Raw genomic sequence first — 14,930 nt, forward strand, 5'->3', positions numbered from 1 at the left:
CATCCATTGCACCAGGTTTTGACAACCTGCTGCCCTCAGTACATTCTGGACTACAATGCCCATCAGCCCCAGTCAGGACTGCCATTTCAGCTTCACCTACTGACTAAATACATCCCATCCCCAAAATGTAAAACATCCCCTGCAGAACTATTCTTTATTCATCTGGCACATGCTAAACACCTTCCTACCTCCCTATTTCCCCCAAGCATTCTCTGATGACTGATAGTGGTTGATGCATTTGCTTGATCACTGTGGATATTAGAGTATTACTGTATTTTACTATTGCTGCTGCTGCTGTTAGTCTTCTTTACTCTGCTACGACATTCTCAAATATTAAGCAGCATATAAATGTTTTAAATAAATAAAATAAATACACCAAGATTAGGTGGGAATGCCTTCTGAGACAGAATGTAGAATTCCAGTACCTATCGCTTTAGAAATTTACCACTTTGAGAGTTAAGTGGTAAATTAAATATGAGGAAGGAGGCCTCATATCAGTCTCTGCCCTGGTTTTGAAAGTCTACAGGTGTCCCCCCACCTGCGAAGTGGTTACAGTCAATCGATATCAAAAATACTGGATCCAAAAATATCCACAACTAGAATTAAAGCTCTGGGGCCATCTGGAGGTTGGAGGATGCACGGAAAAGTGGCAGCAGCGGCTGCGCAACAGAGTGCAACAGCTGTTAGGCAGGGAGGCTGAGCAGCCTAAGCAAAGCCCCGCTGCGCCTCCAGTTTCTTTGGGGTTTTCTCAGCCCTCACTGATGTCCTCTTCGGGCTCTGGGGAGGGTCTGCTCGCAAGCCTTGAGGAATCTCCAGTTCTCTCCCACCATTTGCGGGTTTAATTAAATAATTTATTTATTACCCAGCATCACACATATACACGGTTGCGAACTAGTGGATTATGTATAAGTGGGGGGACACCTCTATGTCTGTCCAGGGTGCTTCCACACTAAGTGATATGCAAAATTGCCATGTGTCAATCATTTCTTTTTTATGGTGCATCCACACTATGCCACCATCCTGGTGATTGTCACCCTGCATTTTCTTTTTGGGTCTACTGTCATTTCTTAGTGTGCTACCAGGTAGGTGCTTAATTTATCAACAGGTCATTTGAGATATAGCAAATGGTCTGCAGACAACAGACCATTGACATCAAATTTCCAGTAAATCCAGGTTAAATGGGATGGGGGGGCAGATATGGGCTGGCATTTGATTCAACAGCATTGTGCTGGGTATAACTGGCATGCATGAGGAACACCCATTCCACAAAAATCACCCATCTGGAAGCACCCTCAGACTACAGAAAATCCATAGTGAGTTTCCATAACAGAAGCACAAGCTCAGCATAAGCAAAATACCCTGGTGATCCTCTTTCTGTCTTTTTTAAAGGGTGGGATTTTGATGTGGGCAGTGACTTAAAGGAGACATGAATTTACCACAGCTTGGCACATTCACCTCCAGCACATTCAACTCCCACCAGCCACAGGAACTGCAGTCTAAAGCAGATGGAGGGCACCAGACTGAAGAAGGCTACACTTAAAATAGCACCCACTGCAAAGTTTAATCACCCTGTTTATTTGTTTTATTGATCTTTTCATTGGCACTAACATGCTTTTCCTGCTATAAATATTTTAAAATATTGATGAAATTCCATGTAAATGAAAGTGTGTTGTGGTTGAGTAATACTATAATCATATACTGCTTTTTTTTTTAAAGGATGGGAGACTTTCTAGTCACAATTGTTAACCACATTAGCTAGAAAGACAATGACTGGAAAGGTGGTTTTTTATCGTCTCCTTTTTTATAATTATCATTATAGTGTTCTGGTACTCCTATTTAAGTGGTATTTCACTGTTAAAAGAAAAAAGCCAGAAAAGTGTTAGCACTAATTTTAAAAAGAATGCTTCAAATAAATAAATGGAGTGATAAAATGGTACCACCCACCCCACGAGGCTTTCAGTGCATTATGTGCCAAATTTCAGGTGGTCATTCAGGTGAATTGGATCTTCCCAGCCAGGGCAGCTCTTATGTGGTATGGACAGAGCAAAACCAGATAAATATGCCAAAAGCCACACTCCAAAATGAACAAGAGCTTCAACAATGTGAAGAATCACTTATCATGTGCATCTAGCTCACAGGGACACAGCAACGTGCATTAGCATTAGGAGCCCATATTTTAAATGTCACTTTCATTGTTGTGGGTACCAAATGGTAAATATGAGGGGAAGTTACATGGCAAATTCCATGTCTGGGGGCACAGATTGCTACTTATTTGATGTGATGTGGTGTATTAATCACCTAATCCAAAAATAGTCTCCAGGTGACTTACAGACAGAGGGGGCAGGGAGGGAAAAACAACTAAATAGCCTCAACAATCACAACAACAGTGAAACATCAGCAGAATATGGGTCACAATAACCTGTCACAACAAGGTAGTTAAGAAATACCTATAATACATACTATAATACCTATAATATGTATACTTACTTTTTAATGATTATCTTTTATATGTGTTTAGCTTTTTGTATTTTATCTATCATGCATTTTTATCTATAAGTCACCAAGCCACCTGGTCTGGGGTAAAAGGTAGGATATAATAATAATAATATCAATATCAATCCCATCCTTCCAGTTGTCCTTCCTTATTCGCTCTACTCAGCCCAACCCATAAATGAAAATAAGGGAAGTGGGCAAGAGAGCTGCTAAATATGAGATTTATTTTATTTCTTTGTTTCATAAAATTTATATACCACTTGACTGAAAAAACAACAACATCAAAGCAGTTTTCAAAAACACACAATAACATCAAGAAAAATTAACAACTATACTATAAAACATGCAAAAGTTAAAATACTACTAAGTGATTAAAATTACCTCAACTTGCTAAGCATCTTGCTGAAACAAGAACACTTTTAGCAGGGCCCGAAAAAGGGTACAGCGAAGAAGCCTGCTTGATCTCAATAGGCAGGGAATTCCAAAGTGCAGTTGCTGCCACACTGGAAGATGGAGTTCTAACAAATGCTTACAAAATGTATTATATAGCACCAGTAGCCTACAACGTTGGCCTCCACAGTGAGGTAAAGCAAGGTGGCAGGGGGGCCTTCTATTTGGAAAAGGATGCAATACAAGAATGCAACTCAAAACCGAGCAGTCTAAACAAGTCAGGGATCCAGGCTTGGCTCCCCAACACATCACCCGTGGGCCATGATGTACCCACAAAAATATTCCCTGGCACTGCACTCTGCTGCCTTTCTCAAGCTGCTCAAGAGTAGCAAGCAAGTGCTGCCACTCCCATCTTCCTTCTGCTGTTCCCCCCACACTGTTGCCATGGCAACAGCATGACCCAATGGGAATTCAGATCCTTCATGCCTCTGGCCAACCTGACTAAGGAAGGCAGGGCAATTCTGAGCCTCTGTCCAATGGGGGATATGTGTGGAGCCTGATGAACAACTTGAAAGAGGGCAGAAACTCTGGCAGAGAGTTGAGGGAAAGACCCCTATGAAGGGGCCCTCTTTGCACATAGGACCGGCAGCACTGTCAGGGGCAGGACTTTGGGGCAGAAGTTCAGGACCCCTTGCAGTGGAATGAGAAGGGGAACCCCCAAATGCAGCAGGGCTGCAATGCCACATTTTGAACTCAGGCCATATTTGCACCATACTTCTAAAACACTAGGATACCCTGTCAAAAGTAATGGCTTCCCTCAGAGAAATCTTGGAAGTGTAGTTTATTATGAGTTGTCAGTGTGGGGTGTCCCAGATAGAATGAGAGAAGGAAAAGGCAAGGGGATGGATAGGTTGGCAGGGGGACCATTGGGAGCAGGGGTGAAGAAGCATCTACTATCTTCAGAGGCTCCATGCACTTCTGACAATTTGGGGAAAGAGCATTTGCCCACACTCTGATCCCACCAAGTTCAATGGAACATATCCTATACCACCACGTGGTGCTGTTGCAATGATATGGCAAAGGCGTTGGTTTTTAAAATGACGAAAAAGGAAGGGTGGATTTTAAAAAGCTCCCAGAGCACCTCGTGGGTAGGATATTAATTTGGGGAATAATATATATATATATATATCTTTACAGTAGTACCTTGTTTTGTGGCCGGGATCCGTTCCGGAGCCCCGACCACTAGCCGAAAAGGACACAATTCCATATATTGCATCTGATATAACTTAATTTCTCTCAAAATCTCTTGGGACTTTGGTTTGGAAGTAACCCATTCTGGTACTTCCAGGTTTGCCGCAGATGTTCGCTGGAATGGACGCTAGACGAGGCAGACGTTCGTGGAGGTATTACTGTAGTGGTGAATTAGGGGTAATAAGTGGAGGTGATTTTCTGTTATGATGTATCTTAATTATTGTTTTTAAGTAGTTCGTTTTTCTTACTTTGTGCTTTGTAATGCTTTTAAATGCATAAGCCACCTTGAATTCCAGCTTAGGAGAAAGGCAGGATATACATACAAATAATAATAATAATTATTATTATTATTATTACTATTATTATTATTATTTCAGAATAGGATCTGTGTGGGAAATTAACTGGGGACAAATTAATTTAAGAGGGACTCCATTTGGTCTGTATGTGCTGTTCTGCTACAAGAAAAAGCACTGGATGCATGCTGAGAGTGAATGCCTGAAGCACCAAGATTTCTAATGTTGCAAATAATATTCTTCCAATTACAAGGTGTAGAAAGACTGTACTGTGCCGCACCCCAACAGCAAAGGTGTTGGCATACAGTCTTGAAAATCCTGGAAAGGGGGAGGGGATGCTTCGTGATACAGAGTCCAGCATGAAATTATAGAGCCCAAGAGTCCTGTTTTGCTCAATTTGTTTCCTGCCTTTCCATCAAAAGGCACTCTTTAAAAACTAATACATTTATGGCAGCAAAAGCTTTTGATAATAAGCAAGATCTTGCTTCAGCACATGCATGAACAATGAACTGTCAGATATATATTATGTAGTTTTTGTCGTATGCTGAAGATGCAACTGATAAATATACTTTAGGACCAACCCTGTTCTCTTTTTTGTAATCTGTTTCAACTGGTCTTGATATTGTGTTTTTAAATTGTTATGACCTGTTCTGGGATTTCACAGTAATGGGTGACAAGAAAAAAGGGTAGGCCAATTGTGGCAGGACAGGGTTTGGGAGTGTTCAGATGTACTACCTGTCTATCCACATGGTGTTCATTTCTTCCTCTCTTTCAAGAAAATTATCACAATATGCTTGTCAAAGTAGTGTTGAGGAGTAATTTTATTAACATATTAGAGCAAGATTTCACATTACACAAATAAAGGATGTCCCTTTAAAAAAAAAAATCTGTTTCTGTCTTCTTTCATCCGTATATGTACACTAACTGACTTTGCCATTGGTCGGGAGTGATATACTTTGCCAAGCCACTCTCTCTACAGATGGAGATATTATTTGCCCTCCAGTACCTCACAATGCACATTGCATTACTATCAATTAGATGCCCATTCAGATGCTCAGCCCCATTGGCATTCTGACCCAACTACTCCTTATTTAGATTTCCCCAACAGAAGCTGGATTGGGACAAATGTCTTCCAGCACAACACTAGTCGGTGATGAAAGGGCCAACACAGAGTGGCAAAGAGGGACTAGCAGACTAGTTGCCTCTGCTTGGATAAAGCTGATGGTTCCCCTCATCCACCCACAAGCAGAAACAGAAGGCTGTGAACAAGGCAACAATGGCTGCAAATAGATATTTGAAGATGGTTTCCTCTTATCCAGGCTAAACATACCCAACTCCCTCAAGCATTCCTCATAAGGCTTGATTTCCAGACCCTTTATCATCTTGGTCACCCTCCTCTGCATATGTTCCAGCTTGTCAACATCCTTCTTAAACTGTGATGCCCAGAACTGGACACAGTGTTCCAGATGTGATCCAACCAAGGCAGAATAGAGCAGGATTGGGACACTATGCTTCTGTTGATGCAGCCTAGAATAGCATTAGCTTTTTTTGCTGCTGCATCACACTGATAACTGATGTTAAGCTTGTGGCCCGCTAAGACCCCTAGATCCTTTCCGCATGTACTACTGGCAAGCCAGGTGTCTCATATTTGTGCAGCTGGTTCTTCCTGCCTAAGTGCAGAACCTTATACTTGTCCCTACTGAGATTCATGTTGTTAGTTTGAGCCCAGTTCTCCAATCCGTCAAGGTCATCTTGAGTCTCAACTCTGACTTCTGCAGCATTAGCTACCCCTCCTAGTTGGTGTCATCTGCAAATCTGAGCTCATTTTCAGCTTTGGCCCACCTTCTCCCTGAAACTGTTAGCTACTACATGATTAAGATCTAGTATTATGAGAGAGGGAGAAAAACTTTTCTCTATCCACATTCTCAATGCCATGGCATAATTGTATAAACTCCTATCATGTCACCTCTTACTCGCCTTTCCTCTAAACTAAGAAGTCCCTAGCATTGCCGCCTTTCCTCTTAGGGGAGTCGCTGCACCCCTGACCATTTTGGTTGCCCTTCTCTAAAACTTTCCCAACTCTGCAATATCCTCTTTTGAGGTGAGGTGACTGGAGCTGTACATGGTATTCCAAATGTGGCTACACCAAAGATTTGTTCAGCAACACACCAGGTTTATGTCTTCTAGCTATCCAATCTAATAATAATAACCCGAGTGGCACCTTGGGTAACAAACACCTTGGGTTACAAACTCCACTAACCTGGAAGTAGTACCTTGGGTTACAAACTTTGCCCCAGGATGAGAACAGAAATTGTGTGCTGGCAGCGCAGTAACAGCGGGAGGCCCCATTAGCAAAAGCACACATCAGGTTAAGAACAGTTTCAGGTTAAGAACGGACCTCCGGAACGAATTAAGTTCATAACTCAAGGTACCACTGTAATAACAATAATAATAATTTTATTATTTGTACCCCCACCCATCTGACTGGGTTGCCCTAGCCACTCTGACCCCAAGGTTTTATTCTTGGCCTGTCACTGCCAGTTCAGACCCCATGAGAAAATATATGTGAGATTAAGAATCGTTGCCCCAACATGCAGCATTTTATACTTGTTTGCACTGAATTGCATTTGCCATTTTATTGCCTGTTTACTCGGTTTGGAGAGGTCCTTTTGAAGATCTTCACTATCTCTTTGTGTTTTAAAGATCCTGAACAATTTAGTACCTTCAGCAAACTTGGTCACCTCACTGCTCACCTGTAACTCTAGATTGTTTAAGCACAGGCTAAAAAGCACAGGTCCCAATACTGATCCTTGGGGTACTCCACAAGACAGCCACATTGCCAAAAAAGAATCCCCATAATTCCAATTTGGTGGGGGGATGCGAAGGAGAGAAAAGGATTCATCCTGATTTGCAACAAGCAATTGATATCCCAGAAAAACTATCCAGTTGGGAGCTGTTAAGCTCTAGCCAAGCTCATTCTCACTGACTAGTTTTCCCCCCAGGGCTGGTAGCTGTTCTCATCTAGAGCCAGTGGAGCAGCAGGGACCCTGAAGCACTTCCTGGACACCAAAAATGCAGGCTCACAGAGGCCCATTGCCATCAACCCCTCCAGCTCTTCCATCCCCTTCTTTCTCAGTACAGCAACACCATCTAGTGTCCACAAACAAAGATCCCTCACATCAAATGTGGAGGGTTTTTTTGGTGGGGTGGGGAATCAATACCTTTTCCAGAAGTATATGTAAGATTTTGAAGCCAATAACCTCAAAATCAGCCTTTGGCAGCCTGGTTCCCTCCAGATGACCTTTAAATTGATTTGTATGTAAGCCCACTCTTTTGCGCTGAAGAGTGGGGTACAAATGCTCTAAATAAATAATAAATAATAAACCCATAAAATACCATTATAAACAATGCAGAATGATACTAAAAATGACTGGCTCATCTTAAAAATTTAAAGGCCTGAATATAACCTACCATCCTGCCAACATGAATCCTGAATGTGGTCTCCAGGCACTGTCCAGACCCAAACCTGACTAGCTTCTGCAAGGGGGTTGGCCTCACGATCTCTACACTCCGGAATATGTTGCGGCCCAGCCTGGGCTAATCCTCCTTCACACCCAATGTGGCGGACGGAATGATCCGTGATAATCTCCAGCTCCAAGTCCAAACTCTTTGTGGGCTCTTTCTTGGTTTAAAATATTGGCCTGTATCTGATAAATACAGATTTGCAGTAAATGTGTAGATGTCACTTGTTTTGGTATCTACTGTGCCTTCTTTTGCTATTATAGTTCAAAAAGAGGAATTGTGTGTGTTTTAAAGAAAAAAGGCTTCTAGTCCACACCTAGCAACCATGAGGAGGGCATCTACCGGTACTTCGATAAAATCGGATTCAATGGCACTCACTCACCCACAGTTGCCATCAAATTTGCCCCACTTCCTAGGAAAGTGAACCAGGTTTCCATTGGTGGGATGAGACAGTGTGGGTGGAAGGAGGTGTCCACAGATGGATTGCCAGCGGTACCATGTATGCAGATTGTAGGGCACAATGTTCATCCCATGGGGAGCATTTCTCCCAGTCAGGCCTGGCACTCAAAGCACAACTGTCCCAGCAGAATGCCACAAGGCGGAAAACCTCACATCCATCAGACAAAAGGGTGGAGACAAATATCTATTTACTCAGTTCTACAGGAAACACGTGAGCTACCAGAACTACTCAAGAGAATAGAATGGCTGGTCTCCTGGCCCAACTGGCATCCCATGGCAGTTCCCGACAGCCTTCCCAACACAAGGACCACCACCCACCACCAAAGCATACCAACAGCAAGGCGACTCACCTGTCACTCTATCACAGCAGAGTTCATGACCAAACAGTTGCTATGCCTGAAGGCACTTCTCAACTGACACCATCCAGGTGTTGTGGGGATAATCCAATAATAAAATATAGCCATTTCTTGCAACCAAATATTGAAAAACATGCAGCCAATAATGTGCATGATGTAACTTGCTTGCAAATTTATGAGCCGACAAAGGAGAGAAATGGAAAGACCTGGGCTCAGTCCCCCCCCCCACCATAGACTCTGCATGTGGCCTTGAGCAATACATGGTCCAGCTGTGAAATGGAAATAATGTTCTCCTTATGGCTGCACTAGGAATACAGTATTATTTGCATTATCCCATGCCAGGGGTAGGAAACCTCTGGCCCTTTAGGTGTTGGACTCCAGCTGCCACCAGCCAATTAAGGATGATAGGCACTGCAGTCCAACAACATCTGGTGGACCAGAGGCTCCTCATCTCTGTCCTATGACAAAATTACTTCTCAGAAACAAAGAACCACCAACACACGTGTTGAGATGTTCAGACCCTAAGCAGAGACCCAAACTCATCTACCGAGGAAGCACAGCTGCCTCAGATGCTGAACAAAAATCCTAGGATTTTTTGTGACCTCCTAGATTAATTACAGAAAATTATTTTGGGAGGAACACTGTCCTATTAATGTGGGATCACAGCATCCCTCCTTCAAAGACAGTAATTTTCAGATTCCATCCCCAGCACTCCAAAAAACTCCAAAGATCTCCAGCTCAGCTAAGCAAACAACAGCCTTCCCAATTACTTCACTGCCGATCAAAAGGCCTGTAACATGCTCACATGGTCAGCCATTAATGGATGAATTATGCAAACAATCAGCGAGAGCAGCTGCATATTCTCTAGTTCTGGTCTCCATGACACTAGGATATGCTAACAGACCAATCAGGATTCATCATAAAATGCAGACCTCACCCTACAGATGTTGAATTGAGCTGGATCCCAGATACAGTATGCATCTCTCTCTGTCTGATGTTCAAATATGAGAGAAACCAACTTCTTACCTGGAAGTGCAAGATGATGGTCCAGATCAGCCCCAGTGTCAGCTTGGGGTTCCCATCCGTTATGTCGTCATTGCGAATGTTCACCAGCTTCACCTGGAAGGCAACCAAACATGATGTGGTGAAAAAGCAGAGTGTGCTGGCTGCTGCCTCATTGCCTAGGACAGCCTTCCCCGCCCTGGTGCCCTCCGGATGTTTTGGACTACAACTCCCATCAGTCTTGCTGATGAGTTGTACCTGAAAACACGGGGAAGGCACCAAGATGGGGGAGGTTGACAGTCTTGGGACCCCAGAGGCATCATGCTGGCTTAGATCAAAGGCCCACATAGCCCATCTGGAGGTCCATGCAACCCCAGGTGCCTGCAGGAAGACCACAAGCAGGGAAGGCAGCATGGCAATACCCATGCCACAAGCATGTGAGCACAGGAAGCCGCCTCATACAGAGCCAGATTATTGGCCTACCTAGCTCAGTAAAGTCTTTTTTGACTGGCAGCAGCTCTCCAGGATGCCAGGAAAAGGCCTTTCCTTGTCTGGGTACAAGATATTAACCGCAGGTGCTGAGGATTCAGCCTGAAACCCTTTGCACAAATTGCATATAGATTCATTATTTTACTACTTATTAAGTATATTTAGTGTGGCGGCAACAGTCACATTCACTGTGTTCTTTTTGGCACTTGCTGAAGACATTCTCTTATTTAGACTAGCTTACCCAGACGTTAATTTGTTTTAGTCTATTCCATTGTGGTTCTAACTTTATATATGTCTTAAATTATGGCTGTAATTTTTTTTAGTGGTAATTTTATTGCTTTGGTCTTTTTTATATACAAATGGTATGAAATAAAATAAATAGATATTTATTATACATGACAGTGGATCCTGTGCTCCTTTGCATTGCAGGGAGCTGCACTAGATGAACCTTGGGCTCCCTCCCAGCTCTACAATTCTGGGGTATATGCGCTCAAACAAGTCTAACCCCACTTCCTTATGGTATTAATACTGCTTCTGGGCATAGCTGTCAACGTTTCCCTTTTTTTAAGGGAAATTCCCTTATGAACCTTGCAATAGGATTCCTCGCAAGAAAGGGGAAAAGTTGACAGCTATGCTTCTGAGTATTACTGCTGCTATACCATTCATTTCTACTTGTTTGTTATTCCTCCAAATATTTCCCCCAAAAGGAATATGGAGGCCTCATTTATTTACCATGACTAATAGCAGTTGCTAGACATCCTCCTCCAAAAGGTGTCCTTTCTCTTTAAAGCCATTGTGGTAGCAAGCCCCTGAAGTCAGTACTATTCAAAGTAAAGAGTTCTAACAGGGTGAGTCGCACTAGGAAGGGCAAGACGTCCCACTTTCATCTCTGGAGGCTGTTCTCTTTCACTGGGTCAACCTGGCACCTTTAGGAGGCAGGTTCTCTCCCTCCCTCCTTGTTATGCTTTAATTCTGTTCAAATTCATAATGCCTATACAGCGCGTGCCAATATTAACACTAAAAAATAGGCCTGCTCAGTGTTTGCTCCTGATATGATATTCTTGCATTTTCTCTTATATTAAGGTGTTACTAATGCCGATAGCCTGATGTAGCTCAACAGCGCCACCTAGAGTGTCTGGTCCCTATGGCCCTATTACATACTCAAGAAGACAATTTTATAGGGAAAAAATGGTACTTTTTAATAATTACAGGATTTTAAAAATGACAACACAGCATCATATAATTCTTTTCCTTTGTGGTATAGTGGTTAGAGTGTCACATTTGGACCTGGGAAATCAGGGTTCGAATCCCCACTCAGCCACGAAGCTCACTTGGTGACCTGGGGCTGGTCACTGCCTCTCAGCCTCACCTATCTCACAGTGGATTAAATGAGGATGGAGCCTGGTGCTGATGACACCAAGGCTGCAGGTTCGATCCCTATGTGGGGCAGCTGCATACTCCTGCATTGCAGGGGGTTGGACTAAATGATCCTCAGGGCCCCTTCCAACTCTCCTTCTATTATATGATTAAGGGGGAAACCATGGATGTTACCATGAGCTCCTGGGGGGGGGGGAGTGGGATAGAAATGCAATAAATAAAATAATAATAATAGTTTAATATGATTCTTCCTCTTCCTTTCTTTCGCTGTAATTTATTATCAACCATAATCCTAACCTAATCCTAACCTCTTTTTTTTTTAATCTAAAAGTCTGATTTATCACTTTCAAAAATCTAAAGGAGTACAGTATAAGGAATGTTGTGATGAAACAACTATGTTATTTGAAAATGCCTATCAAAAGCAGTTCCTGAGAATGAATGAATGAATGAATGAATGAATGAATGAACACCCATCCACCCGCCTTGGTTTTTGAAACTACATCCCTTCATGTCTGCAGACTCAACTCAGTGTATGCCCTCTCCCTCTGCCTTCCTTTACCCCTCCCCCTCTCTTCCTCTGCTCCTCCACCTCTATGCAGATTTCAAATGGAGGCACCTGTGCAGAGCATAACCAACCAGCAAGCTGAGTGGTAGCTCTGCAGCCTCTAAAATTCCTCAGCTATAGGACACACATGCGCAGGTATTTGAGAGTGCACATCAGCTGGCAAGTCTTCAATGCTGCCCCTAGCATTAAACATGGAAAGAATCCCTCAAACAACAACGTACGGTAAATACACAAAGCTGCTATTGGTCTATTTGGCCCAGTGCTACCTAACTCAGCCTTTGCCAGCCTGGTGCCCTCCAAATGTTTTGGACTACAATTCCCGCCAGCCCCAGCAAAAACATCTGGCGGGCACCAGGTGGGGAAGGCTGGCCTAACTGGACGACCAGCAGCAGCTTTCTAATGTATTTCTCAACCTCATTACTGGAGGTCCTCAGAGATGGTAGCAACTGAATCTGGGACACAACATGCACGGACCACATGCTCTAGCACTGAGCAAATAGTTCCCCTTCAAGTTCCACTGCACTGAACAGTGGGGAGTGGCTTTGCAACAGGATCAGGGAACCGCCTCTCCATGAGTGCACTGAGGTCCCTGCTTTGTTTCAGATATCCCATTTCTCCAAGGGCCTCTGCCCATATATTTCACGGCAGTGTTTTAGAGCTGCCTTTCGCCAATCTGATTTAGATTGCTTATCCCTTCACCGCCTCCCATGCTATCTTTGAAAAAATCTGCCGACCACGTAAGACGCAAGCCCAAACTTGCTCACCCCACCCTCTGCATTACACAACCAACCCAGTTAATAAAACCTCAGACCACAACTGCCTCAGGACCTGACACTGGAGGAAATGCTTAGTTTACCCACAGAGTTTTGGAACGGGGGTGGGGGAGAGGGGGAGAGGCTTCAAAGGTGAAATGCTTCTTCAAAGCCCAGCCAATGGATGAGGAATAGTTGACAATGATGCTCTCTTGCACCGTACCCCAAAATGTGCTCACAATGGTTGTCTGAACCATTGATCACAAACATGAACTGCATTATGGTCCATAACCAACTCTGAAGTTCAGCCGAAACTTGCAGAACTGTGACTTGCATTCATAAGGATTTATTGGCCCTGAGCACAGTGATAGTCGAAGGCGGTGCAGTAGGGAAAGAAGACCTGGCCCCATGCAAAGTAGAGCTTAGGGATTCAAACTGTCCCAGTGCCAAAATATGTGCCTTTCCATCTTAAACCTTCTCCTCTCTGATCCCTCAAAGGCTGCCCACACCCTGCTGAACGGAAGCCCTTAAGACCCAAATTACTACTGGCACTGAGAGCACCAGAATGTTTAGGTACAGCAAGGACCAAACCAGGAGCTTGCAGGCCAGGGGCACCTTCCTGTCTATGAACATTCACTGGAAGGCATTTTCAATGTACCATTTTTGATAGCAGCTAATACCTTTTGTTGCTGTTGTCTCCATTTTGCTAATTTTTTAAAGTCTGTTTTTATTGCAGTTTTTTTTTTAATGAATGTTTCACACTATTTCATGTAAGCAATTCAGGTTGGGTTTTTGGTGGTTCTTTTAAAAAAATAATATATACATCTTGTTAATAATCTCCATTGGTAGCTTGCAAGTAATTCAAGCCAAGATAGGAAAGTTACAGACCAGAAGTTGAGGCAATCATGTGATTCTGGTCAACCAACTCTGTGCCACTGCCAGCTAGAAAACTCCAGCATCTATGACACTCCACAGCGACAGGAAAATCATTGCTGCATTAATGATTTCCACAAAGGGCCGGGAGAGACTCTCTGCCTGAAACCCTGGAGAGCTACTGCTGCCAACCAGTGTTGCCAATACTGAGCTAGATGGACCATAGGAAGGCATCTTCCTATATTCTCAGTAAACAGCGAACATAGTCTAACCTCCCTGCAAATAAATCAGAATGAATAAATGGGTTGTGTGGAAGTGATCTCTACTATGAGGGAGAATCCCTCCTCGTTCCCCAAATCCAAACATGAATCTTTTCTCAGACACGAGTGTTTCTGGGCAGGGATGTGCAGAGCAGCACACAAGCACTGTTCACTGAACATTGAGCATCCATTCTGATTTGCTTGCATTGAGTCAAGCAATTGTTATACTTTCCAGTTCATTTCCCAATGGCTTTCAGGGGGGTGGGAAAGCAGGTTTGCCGCACAGGAACACGAATCCAACTTTAATTGTACAACCTGAATTTGCTGATGTGCGACTCAATCCCACCCAAAAAGGGCCACAGGCTAGAAGCACCGAAGAGTGATCTGAGGATTCACAACGGTTCTTGGAGGCTGTATGTTTCTCACCCTGGAATTATGGGGTACTTGGGGTGGTTCTTCTGTTTTTTATAGCCCTGCATACAATGTGCCTCGACAAGCAATTTCTCCTGCCCTTTGAAATAACAAGATGGAGGAGGCTTTTCTGAAGCGTCTGTGTGGAGGAACCAGCTACCAAGAGCCTCCAGCAAGACTCTGCTGCTCCTTTTAAACACTGGGCGAGGAGCTATCATTAAGCTGTTAACACTCCCCAGGGCAGGGCACGTGCCTTCATCTAAGCCAGCAGGCCCCAGGGAGTCGGGGTAATAAATCTCACCTCCGTTCCTCACCCTTGTCATCATCTTCCTTTTAGAACAGAAGCATCAGGACAGAACAAGCAGGAAAAGGAGGCGCTGCCTGAGATCGTGGGCAGAGTTTCGTCAGCCAATGCAGAACTACCTTGGTCTGTGCTG

The 14,930-nt window shown here is 43.7% G+C and overlaps 1 protein-coding gene across 8 annotated transcripts in view; it reads right to left on the minus strand.

The window, feature by feature from the left end:
• MACF1 (microtubule actin crosslinking factor 1) overlaps window positions 1-14,930 on the minus strand; it is a 301,663-nt gene that overhangs the window by 176,425 nt on the left and 110,308 nt on the right. For all 8 annotated transcript variants that reach the window (XM_082229489.1, XM_082229488.1, XM_082229497.1 and 5 more), the window contains one exon: window positions 9,791-9,883. In XM_082229489.1, coding sequence (XP_082085615.1) covers window positions 9,791-9,883 — 93 coding nt within the window. The remainder of the gene's footprint in view (window positions 1-9,790; window positions 9,884-14,930) is intronic.

Source organism: Podarcis vaucheri (genome assembly GCF_965113315.1).
Source record: "Podarcis vaucheri genome assembly, chromosome: 7".
Taxonomy (NCBI): domain Eukaryota; kingdom Metazoa; phylum Chordata; class Lepidosauria; order Squamata; family Lacertidae; genus Podarcis; species Podarcis vaucheri.